The sequence below is a fragment of the Rousettus aegyptiacus genome, unplaced genomic scaffold (genome assembly GCF_014176215.1).
Source record: "Rousettus aegyptiacus isolate mRouAeg1 unplaced genomic scaffold, mRouAeg1.p scaffold_m13_p_16, whole genome shotgun sequence".
Taxonomy (NCBI): Eukaryota; Metazoa; Chordata; class Mammalia; order Chiroptera; family Pteropodidae; genus Rousettus; species Rousettus aegyptiacus.
In genome coordinates, this window is record NW_023416291.1 from 49612918 (window position 1) to 49631551 (window position 18634).

The 18634-nt window shown below is 29.7% G+C and overlaps 1 protein-coding gene across 5 annotated transcripts in view; it reads left to right on the forward strand.

Annotated features, from left to right (window-relative positions):
- Positions 1–18634, forward strand: part of FSTL5 (follistatin like 5) — a 798802-nt gene that overhangs the window by 723745 nt on the left and 56423 nt on the right. For all 5 annotated transcript variants that reach the window (XM_036233987.1, XM_036233990.1, XM_036233989.1 and 2 more), the window contains 2 exons: positions 2517–2543; positions 11084–11202. In XM_036233987.1, the coding sequence (XP_036089880.1) occupies positions 2517–2543; positions 11084–11202 (146 nt within the window). The remainder of the gene's footprint in view (positions 1–2516; positions 2544–11083; positions 11203–18634) is intronic.

Consider the following 18634-nt stretch of genomic DNA (forward strand, 5'->3'; position numbering starts at 1 on the left):
TATATCCCTCACTTGGTTAACTCATATTCATTTTTTAGACTTCGCCTTCAATATTATCATCAGGGAATTTTCCTCCAGTTTCACTGACTACATCTAATCCACCTGTTAAAAGCACTCACAATACTGTTCCCCTCTTTCATAATACATTAAATTTGTAGTTTTGAAATTTTTCTCAAAAAGTTTATTACTCGAATACTGTTCTTTTGGTTTCCTTAACTAGAATATAAGCTCTATTAGCATAGAGTCAGGTCTGTTCTAGTCTCTGTATTGTAGCACTGAATACAATGTCTGGCACGTGCTAGGTACTCACTCAATATTCACTAAGTGAATAGTGAAGATATGAAGAAATATATGTCTAGTTACTTTTTGTATAAGCCAAACACATAACGATAAGTCAAATCATGACTCAAGTTTCCTGAGCTGCAGAAGAAAAATTTTATCTCCTTTGCATTGTATACAGAAGAATTTCTTATATATATGTGTGTATGTGTGTGTGTGTATATATATATATACACACACACGCACACACACGCACACACACACACACACACACACACACATCCCTTAGTCTAGATTTCAGTGGAAAATGGAGGGAAGAATATAAAAAAGAGTGATTTCATTATCTCCTTGAATAGAAAGTGGGAGTCATATATGTCTTTTTTCTGATTTATACACCCAAAACATAGGTGGGTAGAACCATGTTTTATTTTTGGAAATGTGTGTATATATATATATATATATACACACACACACACATACACACTTTATAAATATATACACTTTATATATATATACACTTTATATGTATAATTTTTAATTAAATTTATTAGGGTGATCTTGGTTAATAAAATTGCATATTTTTAAGCACAATGCAATATATATATTGCATTGTGCATTCACCATCCAAAGTTAAATTTCCTTCCATTGCCAAATATCGAATCCCCTTTACATTTACCTACCTCTCCCTTTTTTGATTTTATCACGGACACATTCTCTGGCCTAATCTTCTATTGTTTTGTCCACCAACTACACTCAATTTCTTAAATTTCTCTGAATGTGCTATGATGTGGCCTGTTGGAATACTTCAAATGTCCCTACCACCCCCATTCCTCTTCCCTCTTATATAAGCTTGGGTGACATTATCTCTTTTGAACATCATCAGCTCTGTGAAACTGTCCTTCCACTGCCCAATTTCTGCCCCTCAGAGGTGATCATTCTGTCCTGTCCCTAGTCAATGAGCCTGCAATTTGTTTCCTTGATTACACTTATCATGATTGTAATTATGTGTTAGCATGCTTCTCTCTTCCCAGGTCTTTGTCCTCTTGTGAATAGGATCTACCCTTTTCACATTCACCCCAAGCATATTGTAAGCAATGAGAACACCACCACAAAATACCCTAAAGGGATGCATGTGTTATGCACGCATATTTGAATAAATATTCTTAAGGAATTAAAAACAGTGAGAATCACACACACACACACACACACACACACACACACACACAACACACACACAAAAACACTCTACAAAATTTTATTTTTAAAAAATGTAGCAGACGTCAAAAACTGCACGACTTGGGCCTTCAACCTCCAGTTAGGAGTTTTAGATTCCAGTCTTGGCTCTGGTACATTCACTGTGGGTATTCAGTTAAAAGGAAAAAAAAAAAAAAAGATTATGCTTTAATGTGGTTAAAATGTTCAGGAAGTAATTAGATGTATATGAAATTTTCTATTAGTTGCTCTTTCTTTTCACTCATTTATTTTCCTTTGAAAACATAGAAATTGTGTAACTTTGAATTAGTAAGGGTGGTAGACATTTCCTTGAGACTATTTCTATTGGTATTTTAACTTTATTTTTTATCTCTTTTAACTCTCTACCAATTTAGTCTCTATACAACATTTAATAAACCCATTGTCAAGAAACACTTTAATGTAAACCATTATTTTGCACTGAAATAAGCAAGGCACATTTGGATGTATTTTATTCTGTCTGGTTTAAAAAGTGAAAATCTATACTACTTTAAAATAGGCTACTTCTGTGTTCACAATCTTTTATTTACGAGAACGCTTTTTGCTCAAGATATTTAATATTATGTAGGGAAATTACATATGTGATTACTGAGAGTTTAAAAAATATAACTTTCAATTAGTAACTTTTAACTATACTGTCAAATAAATAAACTACCGATGCTCGTTCTAAATATGTATTTCAATATAATTATCTTAAAGATCCCATTCTTTTCAGTGATGCATAAAATGTTCTTTGTTTATTAACAAAATCTTTATTCCAAAGAAGAATAGGCTGTTTCAAGAAATGAACAAAGCATTATTAACTAGTTCCAGCATTTTACTGTTTTGTTAATTTAAAGTAGTTTGTTGAATTCACTTCGATACTTTTATGTACATGTTCTATCTCAGAGATTGTGACCTCTTTAATAGTTATTTATATTATTATGTGACTGAAGTTCTCCTTACTTATTTTTCTTTCTCTTCTTTTTCTTTTTAACATGCCACAGTAGCTAACATATTATGGAGAGAAGAAGGTACTAAATTCCTTATTTCTTATATTATTGTGATTATTTAGCTTAATTTTTAGCAGATTTGCTACATCTTAATAACTACTTTATTTGTTTTTACATTGATTCAGTATTTTTAATTGACTGTATTTCAATTTTTTTTGTGTAAATCTCTATCATTAGAAATAATATCAGCTTGAATCATAATTGATATATAGTCAGAAAATTAAATTGCAATACATTGAATGGTTTTGAGTATAAAACTAAGTCAAAGAATTAAAAGAAAACTTAGTATGTGATTTACATAATAAGCCTTCATTAGATTAGGAAAAATTTTATGAAAACCATTGCCTTATCTAGGGAATGTAATTAATTATTTAAGAAAATGGGTTATAAACTTGAAGGATCTGGATTCAAATCCGGTCTCCACCACTATTTAACCTAGCATCTTTTTAATGTCATAATTTTCTTATCTTAAAAATAAGGACATTTGTTAATACTCTTAGGGTTGTTATCAATTCCTTAAATATAGTCCACATTCAATAAATGGTATCTACTGTCATTTTTATTATTGTTGCTTTTGCTATTGTTTTGTTTTTGTTTGTTTATTTTTTTTTAATTTTTGTTTTTCACTTACAAAGGCCAGGAATAAAGTGTTTGGCCAGGTACCCCAATAGCTCATCAATTGTGCTTTCATTAAAATCTTAGGATAAAAATGTGTGTGTCAACATTATGTTCCCATTAAACAATGGCTAAAATTCTCATCTTTATAATCCATCCTAGACAAATTTCTCTTTCCCAGTTGTAGCTTTCAAATGAAATGGAGTCACTACTGCCTTTGAGGACCATGTGTCACAAGCTCCAAGTAATTTCAAAATTTAGCTATCTCAATTTCATTCTTAACGATTAAGCATTCATCCTCCCGTTATTTCCCTTGGTATTTGTTGCTCCATAAATCTTTTGTATAAAGTCCTTTAAAATCTGGTTTACTAAAGAGATTCTGGTGTAATTATACCCTCTCAATTCATTCCACTTGGATATTTCACATTTGAATATAGAAATTTTATTATTGAAATAAGCATTGATATATCTATTAGATAAAATTTCTTTATACTGTCTTCTTGAAATCACCAAAAATTTCTCTGGGAATTTTTAAAATTGATTTTATCAATATAATGAAAAGAATATTACTTAAGGAGTCAGATACAGGTACTATAGATTTGGCCTTTCTAGTTAATCACTGGGAAAAATTGAATGAGTTATTTTATTTCTGTGAGCCAGATTTTCCTAACACACAATCTTTAAAATACGGTCAAAATTCTTCTTGCAAATCTAGGATACATAAATCTTAAAATATGTGAAACAACTCTTTTTTATCATTTGACTTAGTTTAATAACAACTATGAACATTATTTGTAATAATTATTGATAGGTAACAATAACAATATAATAATATTCTTTAAGATATATTCAAAAGTATCAGAGACCTCCATATAAAGTAAGATTATGTTAACACTCATTATTTGAAACTATTTTTACCTATTAAAAGTTTATTATGATAATTTTGAAAAATGTATACTCACAACAATTATTCTCCATCAATTAGTGATATTCTTACTTTTTTTGACTTTGATACAGAATATGTTTAAGAAATAATAGCTATTTAGTATATTTTGCAGATAATTTTAAGATGCATACAAGAAATGTTTTCGGGTAAAATTTTAAAAATCTTTTCTTTCATGTACAATTATCATCAAAACCCTCTCTGATTTTTAGAATAAACAAGACTTAAAATAGCATATTTGAGAAAATAATATGCTTGCTTTAGATTTGCAGGCCTCTAAATTATTTTTTTTATAATGCCATAGTTATTGGCAAGACATTATAATCAAAAAATTATTGTATGTAATAATTATAATGGTAGCCAGAGGTAACTGACTAGTTTGAAGGATCACTGAACCCCCAACTGTGTGTACAAATATTTCATAAAAAATAGTTAAAATATTAGCTAAATAAAACTTCCAAAATCAATTTCTACTTCTATTTTTAAGAGAGAGAATAACAAATGTAAAGTACATATTTCTAAGATCTATTTTTTATTTCCATTTTAACAGTGTTTTCTGTTTGTATTCTTGCCTCTTTACCATGGCTAAGAGAAATTTATCCCAGCGAGAACCAACCTTAGAATTTTAGGCACTTTAAGATCAATAATGGAAAGAATTGAAAATGATTATACCTCTCGTAATGTCATCTTAGTTATCTGCAAATGTTACAGTATTAAGTTTCGTTTAACTGAAAAGTTATATTTTTAAAGATGAACATCTGAATCGAGCTAAGCCAATATTTGATAATATACATCAATTTTACTAAATTTAATAAGTATATATTATCTTACAAATCACATGGATATTCAAGCTTGAGACACTGTCCTACTTCTTCAGTTTCTCCTTTCAGTTCTTCTCTAAGTCATCATTATAGTTTACATGAGTGTAGAAAGACAATATTAACAGAGGGAATGCCTCACTCATTCATTGACAAATATTTTAAAGAACCTATTAAATATAAAGTACCTTGAAATCACTGAAAACACAAAGATAAATAAAATCTGCCCCCCAAAAGCTGCCAATCTGGTAGGTTAAAGGCCAAATTATTCTTAACGACAATAATTTCTATTACATGATTTTAAAATACACATTAAAATATTCAGATTTGTTTTCTTCTACAATATTTTTATAATCTTGTAATCAAATACAATTTAAGAAAGTATTTCCTAATGTTTATTTACTGAACAACTATTTGAGTTTGGTCTATATGATATGGTCCATTTAATAAATGTTTTGGATCATATAAGCACTAAATTAAAGGAATTTAAATTATTGTATTTACTTCAAGATTAATTTGAACTTCAAATATGCTCATTTAAATCTCTAAGGAAAGATGTAAGGTGGTTCATTATATAACATGGCATTTTCTAAATTTATTAGAACATAGCAGTATTTTGATGAATGTCTATAGGATCGACATTAAATAGAAACTATTTTGGGAAATACTGACTTGATATAACATCTAATTATTTGAAAGAAAAAAATTATAGAATTATAATCGATTGTCTCTTCTGTGCTCTGTAAATATTTATGAATCTATTCAACTGAAAATACGTTATAGAAACAGTTGAATCAAACCACTATATTAGTCAGGCTAATTAACACAAACCAACATAAGATACAAGTAGAAACAACAGCGAAATTTTACAACGACGTTTACATGTTAAATCATAATCTGGTTAACTTTATGATTTATAATGTCATCACAGTGTGGGAAAAAGGAGGAATACAGGAAGCAGGTTAGCTATTAACTACTTCAGCCTAAAATTGTTCACAATTCACTGGCCAGACTACTACACACTGCGAGGGAGGTTGGGTTATATAGAATTCATGCCTATTTTGTGAGTTCCATAAACTTCTGGTATAATTATTTTTAGAGAAAAAAAAATGCTAACATTCTCCGGACAAGATAACACCTCAAAACAATTTTGAAGTCATGCTTAAAATGAAAAAGAATTTTCAGATAAAAACTTCTAAATACAAGAGACTTAGAAAGTTATAGTACTGAGGGAAGATGGAGACCCTTCCTTCTGATAGTGCATGATACCAATGACATTGTACTCAAGCTGTCAGTATTTTCATTGCCAGTCATTACCTTATCTGTTAGAAACTAACGTCGATATAAGCTTTTAGTGTTCAAAATTATCCTATCAAAAGTTTTTCAAGAAAAAAAAGTTATCTAACAAAAAATATACATTTGCAGATATATTTGTATATACATATGCATGTAATATATGTATAATATATATATACATGTAATATATACATATACATGTAATATATATAAATATACATTTGCAGATATATTTGTATATACATATACATGTAATATATATATAAGTATATATACATATACACACAAGTGCTTATATATATGAAATTATATGTATGATACCAATTAATAGCCATTATATAGCAAAAATACTGTATTATAGCCTTTGCTATGGTCATCATTAAATATGAACATAATTATGAAGATCTGCATTCGATTTTCCAGTATAACTTTGGAAATTCAGGGAATTATATACTGACTCGAAAGGGCTGATTGAGATAATATCACTCTCACCAATATATATAGTGGACAGATAGACCCATTTCCTGTATTGATGAGCTTGACAAAATCACTCCAAAAAACTTTCTATCAACAATAAGAGTAAGTCTTATTTTTACTGAACTTAATATAAAAATCTTATTGAGGTGCAATCGTATGATGTTACTCTGTGTATGAACAGATTTTAGCTCCAGAGGCAAAGATACAAAAAACGGGAACATTCATGGTCCAAAAATCTACCCGTGCTAAGTTATTCAAGGTGGGAAATGCAATGTGTACCATCTATTCTTACCTAAATTTTTCTATAACTTAAAAAAAAATTTCTTCCATGTTTCAAAAAAATAAGTAAGGTTTAAGATCATTTGAAAGTAAATAGAATAATATCAACCAATGAAGGACTTTATTTAATACCAAAACTTGTTGAGTCATCTTTGATTACCAAATTGCTGCATTGTAGAATTATAACTTGCTATTAATTATAACTTAATTGCTAAAGTAATGGCCATTTAAGTCAGAGGAAGGCAAATATCACAACAAAATCTGTTATTGACTTAAATATTCATCCAATAATCAGAAATCAACCACATTTTATGGTTGATATAAATTACCTAAACTATTTGCTATATATTTATCGACACTACTATTGCATTATCATTTTACACTATATTAAGCAGCTATTCTCAAAGGATTGGGACAGGAATATGCATTACAACCATTTTGTTTCTCAGTCTATTTCATGTATTTAAAGGTATATTATTGATTAAAAATCCTCAGGGAAATGCCTCCTTCTTATAAGACTGCAAGTAATTCTTGCTTATGTCCTCTCTCTGTATAGAAAGAAAAACAAAGCAAAGAGAAAGCTCACAAGGAGCAAACAAATTATGGATTACATTCTAGAGCCACTATACTCTATTAGATTAACAATCGACCTGGAAAAGACAAAGTACGTGTGTCTGACTTCACCAGGGGATGGGAATCAAACGAACAAAAAAGCAGCCCGCACATATTCCCAGGCTTTACTGTGAATACAGTGGTGAAGTTTTACTTGAAGTCAAGGATTTCTGTAATACACAAAATGTTAATAAGGAGAGGATTGTAACTGAAACCTATGTGGTTATCAAACTTTTTGGGACTCTGGACCCTGTTACACTCTTCAATATTATTGGGAATTCGAAAGCTTTTGTTTATGTGGGTTATTCTCACCCACTTATATTTATCCTATTAGAAATCAAAACAAATTTTTAAAGGTGTATTTATTATCTTTTTTAAAGTAACCATAATAAATCCATTATATATAGCCATAAATAACACATTATTTTTAAAGCTATATTTCTTAAAAAAACAATGAAGAGACCCATGTCATTTTACATTTCGCAAATCTTTTTAATGTCTGGCCGAATAGAAAATTCTGGATTCGTATATCTGCTTCCGCACCGAGTTGTTGTGGCATCATTCATGGCATCATGTCATGTAGCCTGCCAAAAATCGTACTCCACTTTCATGAGAATCTGATTTGTGAAACTGTGAGCAAAAACCACAACTGACATCTTAGTATTATTATGAGATACCTTTGACTTGAAGATCCGCAAAAGGATCAAGTCTGAGAACTGCTCTACTGGAAAATCTAATCTATCTTTAAGCAGGCTCATGAATTCAGAAAATTTGATATCACAGGAAACTGAAATTTAGCAATACATCTCACAGTATAGATCTGGGGAAAGCATGAGGACTGTAATTAAACTCTGGTTACATATCTTTCACTACTTTTTTTCTCACTGATGCTTCAAAGAAGAGATAATGTCAGTTATAAAAATAGTGACAATTATTGTTTCTTGAAATCTTATTATATGTCAGTCACTCTGCTAAATGTTTTACCTTTGCTATCTTAGTTCATTCTTACAAGAGCTGTATAATTATTATCTCCAAATTTAAGATGGGTAAATTTGACATAGACTGAATAACTTTACACTAGAACACCAATATGTTCTATATCCATGTTTCGCCTCTGAGCTGTCTGAATATAGAGAATGAGTTGATGTCTTCTTGTTACATTCCCACATTGAAGAAAAATGATGTTAGACATATAAACTTAATAATTATAAAGAATATACACAAATATGTTATTGCTTCTGTACAAAGAAAGCTAATGAATGCTCCAAATGAAAATCTCCACTTGTCAATTACCAGCATCATCAGCAGGTAATTTATGTTGTTCTGTGCTCAGTTGTTCATAATAAATGTGTATATGTATAATATTATAGAAGCATTTTAAAAAGAAACACATCTGCATCATATATTCAGACCATAAATTCTGCTAAAACCTAAATAACACTTTTTATGAACGATGCAACAATACAGTGAAATCCCACTGACTGTATCATCTACAGGATATGGTAAAGTGACAAGTAAGGGCAGGAAATTTTTCAAGAAATTTTGCAAACCATCTGGACTTAGGGTAGTGTTGGGTTCAAATAGATTTAAATTCCTGATTATAGAATACAATTTTGCAGCGGCTGAAGGAGGGTGGTCATATTCATTCAAATATGTATGGGCTTTGTAGTAATTACTGAACACGGTATGTAACTGACAACTGAAAATCAGACAACACATTACTACTTGGTTATGTTCATAAGTTGCAACAAAAATTAACATTAAGTGGATAGTCATTGATATATAGCACATATCAATCTTTGGTTGATGTTTACTAGAAGCTTACTGATACAAGTTATTATTTTGCATAAAAACTTGTGACTTGTTTTTTAAAGTTCTGTCCTTTGGGCATGGACTTTTAGTCTTTTATGTGTAGCTGTAATCATAAAGAATAGTTAATAACTACAAAATTTTATTTTATAAATAATATGACTTGAATTTAGTTCTTGCCACTCCTGCTACTACTCGACATATCTCATTGTAATGTGCTTTCTGGACTTAAATACTTAATTAACTGATAAAGATTGCATATATTAAAATATTTTTAAAATAATAAGATATGTCAGAACAATCTGGAGTCACATATATATATATATATATACACATATATATATACATACACACATATACATATTAGATAGAAATAATCACGTGTGCTATAAAAATTAAAATCTATATGTGAACACAAAGTCATAATTACGTTTGAATACGTTTTCCTTTAAATTATAAGAATAGATGGACACATGGCTCGATGGGCAAATTGGCAACTTTTTTTTTCTAAGAACATATTTAATAAGGAAACATATGTCTTAAATAGAACAAATATTTTTACAAAGCAGTTCACTTTTACTGTGATTCTCCGGCTTGGCTTATTAGTCCTCGCAGGTATTCTCGATCGAAATAAAAATAACGCTTTGGGAATTTTTAGTATTTAAATAAATTATCTCCTTCTCATAGATGTTTTTAGGATTTAAATATTTTAAGCAAAAATGGTTTGGCTTTCCAAACTAGCAAGATTGCAATATCATTACTTACCTTTTTAGAAACATGTGCTTTCACTGAATCATGTAAGGTATAATTAGACTGAATAAAGGTAATTGTAGAAACCAGTAGGACTGTGCAAGGGAGCTACACAGAAGTTTAGGAGAAAAAAAGACTATATGCTGTTAGGTGTGGGTATGTTGGAACAAGGCGAGCAGAGAAACAAAAATAGTAGGTGTGCAAGAATATGCAGAAGCCCTCAGGTGCAGGCTCAGTTAACCCCAACTGCATTCCAGGTATCTGGTTTGTAGCGTCCTGTGGATTTATAAAGTAATGTGGATTTTCTCAGAAGCCACACACTCATCACTAGTATGAAAGAAAATTGGAAGTATGATTTAAATTATTACGCTGAGAATTTTCTAAGACCCTAAATTTATTCAAATTTAGAAGTATAGAAATAAACCCCAGATACTGCCAGTATAAAAATAATGGTATGTAAGACCTTTATGTAGGGTTATATTTACAAAAATTAGTTTAGGAAAACATATATTCTCTGAAACCTGAGGAACTTGGTCTTTTTGTTTCGAAAGTCTTTATATAAACTAAATTCCTACAAAGAACAAAGTTTTGTTTTCCCTAGGAACTCTAATAAAATTACTAGAATAAATACAATTCTTCAAAAACTACTTTTATTTCTTAATCAATATCTGAATTAAGTGGAGACAGTATCAGACATAATTTACACATCAAAAAGTTCATAATTTCCATTTATAATTACAAAAATATAATTATAATTCCATACATGAGAAACATTTATTAAACTACATTAAAGAAATCACTGAATTATAGATAAGGGAGACTGTCCAAGTTGTTTGGGCGTACAGTAAGTGTCACATATGGTTTGCTTTATTAACATGACACGCATGGATTATGAGGGGCACTGAGTTTGTTGTTTTCTGATGCTTTCATTTTGAACTTTTGAATGTATTTTCATTTCTAAGGTCTGGGAATAGGAAACATGTTCTATGTTTTTTATGAAGATGGAATCAAGGTGATACAACCCGTAGAATGTGAATTTCAGAGGCACATCAAACCCAGTGAAAAGCTCCTTGGATTTCAGGCAAGTAATTTAATAATTTCTTTGCATTTGTATGCAATTTTGTTGAGTAGAATTATATTTTAGAAATATAATTATATATATACATACATATATATCACTTTATATATGACTTTTGGAAGGAAAATATTAAAACTATGATATTGACTTGCTCTATGCAGGTGTTATATTTAAGGTAGAAAATAATATACTGTGTATTTCTAAATACCTGCTTGTAATTAAAATAAAAGAAATAAAAGTGAAATACCAAAAATGAACACAATATAGAATATATCCTATATTAGTAGGCAGTGTTTACTTTAATAAAAGAAAATACTATGTAAATAATCTGATGAGAAATTGGGGTATATTTGATGCTTTATAAATGTTGGTTCCCTTTTATTCTTCATCTCATTTTTATAAGGTTTCAATGGAATAAATAATTTAGATTTATATAGCAATATATAAATTTATTTATTTACATACGCTTTACCTTTGTTTTTTTTTTCCGTATAAAATATTCAGAAAAAAAATTCAGAAAATAAAAGAATATATGATGAACTGAGTATTGATTATACATATTAGGAACTACTTTTTTGCAAGATGATAAGAAATTTAATATATTTATTTTATATTGCCATGGATGTGTGTGTGTATGTAGCTATTTTTTACTTCCATGGATATATATATATATATATATACACACACACACACACATTTATGTCCACATAAATATATGTACACAAAAATATGTAATACTAAAGGTATCTATGTTACTTATGTGTTCCTACACTAGTCCAAATATATACCAAACACCCAAAGTAAGGTACGTTATTGGCAGACCTCATCATGTAACCCTCTCTTGATATCCACTCTTAAGGTTGACGTGACCATGAGATATGAATAAAATAAATATTAATGCCATATTTTAGATTCTTTACTTTCAACTCTCATTTCCAGTTTACCAATAGTCAATATTGTTGTCATATACTGATATGTAGAGATAACAATTAAAGCCGTGCCCTTGAATGGGCAGTAGAAAAAAACTAAAAGCAAGAGAGAAAATAGTTCAACTTCCCTCCAGATATTCTGTAGGATAAAGTACTCTAATGACCTTTTATTTAAAATAAAGAGAATTTAATTTTATGTGTTTATGATTGTTTAATATAAATGAAACGATTTTTAATTGAATCGCTCCGATAAATTTAATTTAAAAAAATTTAGTTGTAGGGTAAATAACTAAACAGAATTGTTACCATTTTTGTTAAGCTATAGTTTAATTACAAGCACAAAACTATTTTGTTGTACATGCAATTTTGTTTTGTTTTAAAATTATATAATATCAATACTAACTGAATCTATTTTGAGTAAGATGTTAATAAATAAACACATATATTAAAATATAAATATTTGCTTCTGACAAAGCAAATCATTCAATTTCATGTCACATTCATATTTTTATAAAAATATTATGGTTGAGAAATCTAGACTAATGCACAAGTATAAAAAATGTGGCATCAAAATGATTATTTAAATAAAAGCAAAATAATTTTATAGGAGAGTTTATGATTTCCACTAGACCATAGATTTTGTAGCTAACTGACACAGACGTGTTGGTTACATCACGGAATCTGAAATTTCAGTTACTAATACTTTTGCAAATTTAGAAAAAAATAATTTTCTTTTTACATTACATGTGTACTATTACAGAGTATCAATAAATGGTTCAATGCAGTTTGACTCAAGTCTTTAAAATGTGCTTTTCCATAACATTTTTTTATGGCACTAGATGAATTAATTTAACTATTTGGAATCTAAAGCTAAATAAACAAAGACTTTATGTGGCAGTTTGTGACATAAGTGGACAAAAGGAATGTAAAGTTTACCTCCCTTTCTTTAAAGCCTCTAAATACTTACGCTTCCTCCTAAAACAATTACAACAGAAAAAGTATAGATTATGTATATTTGTTTCTATATGAGTATATATAGACAGAAATTATACACATATAAATACATGTATTATAATTTACAATTTTCTGTAAAAAATTATAGAGGAAGTAGAAACCAAACATCAATGGTGACAACTTTAACTCATTTCTTTCCATCCGAGAACCACAATAATACAACAATAATACAATAATACAACAATAACACAACAGTGACAAACCAGGGATAATTAGTTATTAAGAACTAATTAATTGCATCAGATTTTCCAAGCCATACATCCTGGAAATCTTATGGCCATCTTACATAAGGGGTTATATAAAAATGCATATTGCAAAATATAAAGAAATATAAGAATAAAAAGATAACTGTAAATCATAAAATAAAAATAAAGTAAAATAAAAAGAGTAAACAAAAAGTAAGAAAAATCAAATTCATTTTTAAGAAGAGAGTGACTTTTAAGAGTGTGTGTGTGTGCATATGTGTGTATATTTGAATTTATGACATTTCTACTGCTTTGGATGTTGAAATTAGTATGCAAGGGTATTTCAACTGACCAATATATTTTTTAAAACACTAAGAATAATATAGAGAATGATGAATTGTCTGAAACTATGTCCCAATTATACTTGTTAAATGCAGAATCGAGAAGAGACATTTGTTTATACCCCAAAAGAAAGACATGTTTCCTATGTAATTTATTATGACCCATACATATGAAATAAAGGTTAGGATAGATGAACTTTTATTTCGTATTTCTCTATTTTTTATTTCGTAATGTAAGGTAAGCTTAAATAATTAAACTATATATAAACATCCACTTTCATGATATACAAGTATACAGTAGTGGAAAGAAGGAAATTGATCATGTTATGCCTTGAGAATAAATGTAGAGCAAAATACTTATTTTTATATGAAATTGTTTTATATCCTATGTTTAAACAAGAGAGGTGTCACTTTCAGAATGTGTAAGCTATTTGATGCTACACTGCATTAGATTTAAGTATCTAATCATATAATAATTTAATGAGAAAATTGTGGAGTATTATGTGAGGAGAAAATTGTTCTCCAGAAAAACAACTGATAGGATTATCTGTATCTGTATGTCTATGTGTATCAGTGTTACCTCGATGGCTTTATTTTAAGGAGGTGGCTCAGGTGATGGTGGGTGGAATGGCAAGTCTGAAATGTGTAGGGCAGGCTAGCTACTCAGGTAAGAGTTGATACTGTAGTCTTGAGTTCCAAATCCACAGCTTGGGTCAGCCACCTGGAAACTCAGACATAGATTGCTGTTACAGTCTTGAGTCTGATATCTGTAGGCAGACTGGAAACAAGCAGAATGTCTACTTTGAAGTCTGAGGCAGAGTTTCTCCTTCTTTGGAAAACCTCATTCTTAAATTTTAAGGCCTTCAACTTATTGAATCAGGCCCACTCACATTACGGAGGGTGATCTGTTTTATTTAAAGCCAACTAAATGTAAATATTAATCACCTCTAAAAACACCTTCAAAAACCATCTAGCTAGTGTTCGACCAAACAACTGGGTACCATAGCCTAGTAGATACATAAAAATAACTATTACATCTTATTATCTCATTTAGTCAAGGACCTTGTTTAATTAGTGTTTGTATTCCCGAGATGTTTAGTACAGCTCCTTATACCTGGCAGGTAATCCAGTAACATTTGTTAAATAACTTTAGTGAAAATTTTCTTGCTTAGAGTCTGAGACTCTGCATTCTTTTATGCCTTCTCTAAGTTTAAAGATGTATATATCTAATTTCCTCCTCCCTGTAATACTTCTTATTTTACAATTCTCACAAAACAGTGTTCTTCTTTTAATGGGTTTGTGAAAAATGTTTCATGGAATACTTTATCACTGAATTGTTTCATTGTAAATATAATCTCACGGGCCTATTAATTCAGGATCACATAGTCAAAATGTACTGTGCGATACTCTGTATAAGATAGTTTGGAGTCCTATTGTAGAAAAAATGGCTAGTTCATCTGGATTTTAGAAGATAAATCTCCCTAGTGCAAGCAGTGGAAATGATTTTTTTGCAATCATTTTTTTTTCTCACGCAAAAAGGATTAAACATGGATATAATATTTTTCAAATTCACTGTTGATGTTAAGAGAGCAGCAGTACAATTCCCAATATAACTCACTGGACAGTTAAGTTTAGATAAAAACCGAAATATTTAGAATATGGAACGTTCCATCAAACCTCTCAGAAGATGCTATTTGCTTGCTCTAAATAAAAATTCAATTTTGGTGCTATGTCAGATTACATCAGGTTTTGGCTTCTGATAGTGACTTAGTGAGAATTCGCACAACATGCTTTCAGTTATACTTTCATCTCTTTTTTTTTTTCCTTTTTTGTTATGTAGCCTTACTCGATAGGATTCCTGCTATATTTATCCTAGTCATACACATGATTTCATCTTGCCACCTAGCGTATGAACTTCAAGCAAATAGAATTCCGTTCCAGACTTATAAACTCAGAACTAAAACTGAAATAGGTTTGGCAAAATGTTTAAATTCCAGGCTCAAGGTTGACAGGCTTTTCGAAGTTTACCAGCTTTTTCTGGTTTTAACTACTGTGTCATCCTTACCTTTTAATCTTTAATATTTTTTAACTCAGTTACCTCTGTTTGCTTATTATAGATCTAGCTGCTGTTCTTTGCACACATGCCATCGTGTTACACATTTTTTTCATGGGCACTAGAAGAGATTTAAGAAAATCACGTATCTTATCACGCATGGGTCTTATATTTGGGGACATACCAATTCCTGGTATTAATGCTAAATAACACTGAACCGCAGAGTAACTTGTTTGCGACAGGAAAGCTGATGTAAATCACCTCTAAAGTGTCTGTTTTCTAGGTTTGGAATTTTGCCGTATAAAGATTACTTTACCTTTATAAATAAAAGCTATGAGCACTCTATTAAAATAAAGTGTATACATAGGGAAGGGTGTCCATAGTGCGAAGAATACTCAGGTATCAAGAAATTGAAACAAATTAGAAATGGGGAAAACAGCGGGTCCCATTTCCTTCTCTGCTGGCGTCCGCGTCACCTCAGGCAGAGTGGCCTTCAAGGCATTCATCGGTCCCTTTACTAACACTTTCAAATTTCCCTTTTCAGCACTTCATTCTGTTTCTAATCTAATTACTACTTCTCCAAACTCTGCCTACAAAAATACTTATTAAAACACCAGCCCCTTTATATAATGTAGATAATTCATTTCCCCGTGAAGCCATTGAATTCAATACCACTGTATATTTCAGAAAGGTAATTGAAATGTTTCCCTACTTATTCTTTTCTCAGTGGGTCTCTATTCAAACATGGCTTAACTTACAAAGACTTATAGAATGATAAAATTTTAAGCTTTCATCCCTTTGTGGTTACAAGGATATCCTGCAAAGAGCTTCCTAAAGATAGAAACGTAAACTACCTCTAACTATTTCTTAGAAGAGTACTCTGTCAATTTTAAAAGAAATAAATTTATGAAACTGGTCTTTGAACACCTAGACCTAAGGAGAACTTCTAGTCTTTTATTAAAAATCATGTAGTTTTAAAATTCTTACCTTGTACTTCTATTAGACTTTAAGTGCATAAGCCTAACATTTGGAAAACAATAGTGAGAACCACGTAAATTGTGCAACGGCATTTAAAAAAATGTTATTATTAGTTTCAAGTGTACAGTACATTGGTTAGACATTTTAATGGAGTTGTACAGCATCTTAATTGAGTCAAATAATTTTAGCTAAGACAGCATGTTAAGTCTTCTTTAAGAGATTATTAATAAGAACTAGCTAAGTTGTTCAAATAAATGCTACCAGAATGATGTGTGCGTCAGACAATCTATTGCTCTCATTTCAAAACATTTTTATATGAATAATAAAGACTCACTATATACCTTTAAGAGTACATTCCAAGCCCGTTAGAAAGAAATGTGTTTACATTAATTTAATGTTATTTGGATTTTTCAACAGAAATCTCTAAAGGGTAAAGTTGAAAAGTTTAACTTACTTATTAAAAAAAATTATTTCTACAAATGTCTTTAAACATGCAAACTTTTTACTTAAAATTTACAGAATCACATAAATCTATCTTATGTGGATCTTAAATTGCAGTTTCTGTCCTAACATTTAGTTTTATTCATAAAAGGTACCTATTTCTTTTTTCAAAGTAATAGATTTTCATAGTAAAAAGAACACAAAAGGGCTTAGGCAAAAGTGGTAGTTTCTTACTTCATGTCTACCTATGCCTTGTCTCACTTTATGTGAACGATCACCTTTAAGCACTTTAAATAATGTGCTCAGTGGTAGTATTTCTTGAATGAACAATATTAGATATTTTCTATTGGGGTTCTTTTGCGAAGAGATAGTTTTGCTCACACAATTGCTAGTTTTTCTTTTAAATATATTGAAAATTATGTAATTATTTTAAGACTTTTATGGATTTGATTTATAATATTAATAATTTATTTTTTATTTTTTATTCTTTATTTTTCTTGAAATTTCTAAAAATTTCTATTTAACTTTCATTTTCTGGACTGTTGATCGATTTCTCATTGCTTGCATATTTCACTGTAATTGTCAAAAATGAAATTCAACACCAAAATCTTGTCATTTCTTTCATATTATCTCATATTTCAAAAAAGTCATAAATGTCAGTTTGAGGAATTCAAGGTGTGGTTCAGAAAGGAAATTAATACAGTAAATTAATGTCTTTTATTTTATTTAACGTTTAAATTGATAAAAACTTTTAAATTACCAAAAGTTTAAAATGACATTTATATTTTTCCAAATCTTTTATCATGTAATGATTGCATGTTCTCTTATATTGAAATTTAAGATACAATCGTATAATAAAAATTACAAAGGAAACAAAAACTTAATTCTCAAAACTACTATTCATTGCTTAACTCCTTAAGCTGCTTATGTATTGCCCCTTAAATTTCTTTTTTTCTATTTTAGCGATTTATTTTCAAAACTTTATGAAAATATTTTTAGAGGACATATAATGGATTGTTTTGCAAATTAACGGCAGAACATAAAGTTCATCTAGGTCCTGCCAAACGACAAGGCAATTATTCCATCCCTCTGTAAATGTCATCTGTACAGCGTTAGAGAAATGTAATATGAGAACAACTACTGGCGGTCTAACCAAATGGCCTAAAATCACCACTGAAGTTTCTGCTTTCAGGGACTGGAACCATACGCTGACTCTCTCTTAAGTGTTCTCTTTTTTCATCCTAAAAAAAAAACCAGCAACAATCATTCCTATGTCATTTCTATTTTAAGAAGAAAAATGTATTCCCTATGATAAAAGCGAAAGAAAATGGTTTATCATATTTAAAAATCTATATGCTAATATAATTTTAATTAAAATACAATAACTGTTATGTAAGTTTCAACATACAGTCATTTACTACTATGATTTCACAAAAATATAATGTCTGATAGCTCATTTTTGAAATTATTAGGAAAACTTAAAGATGGAATAAA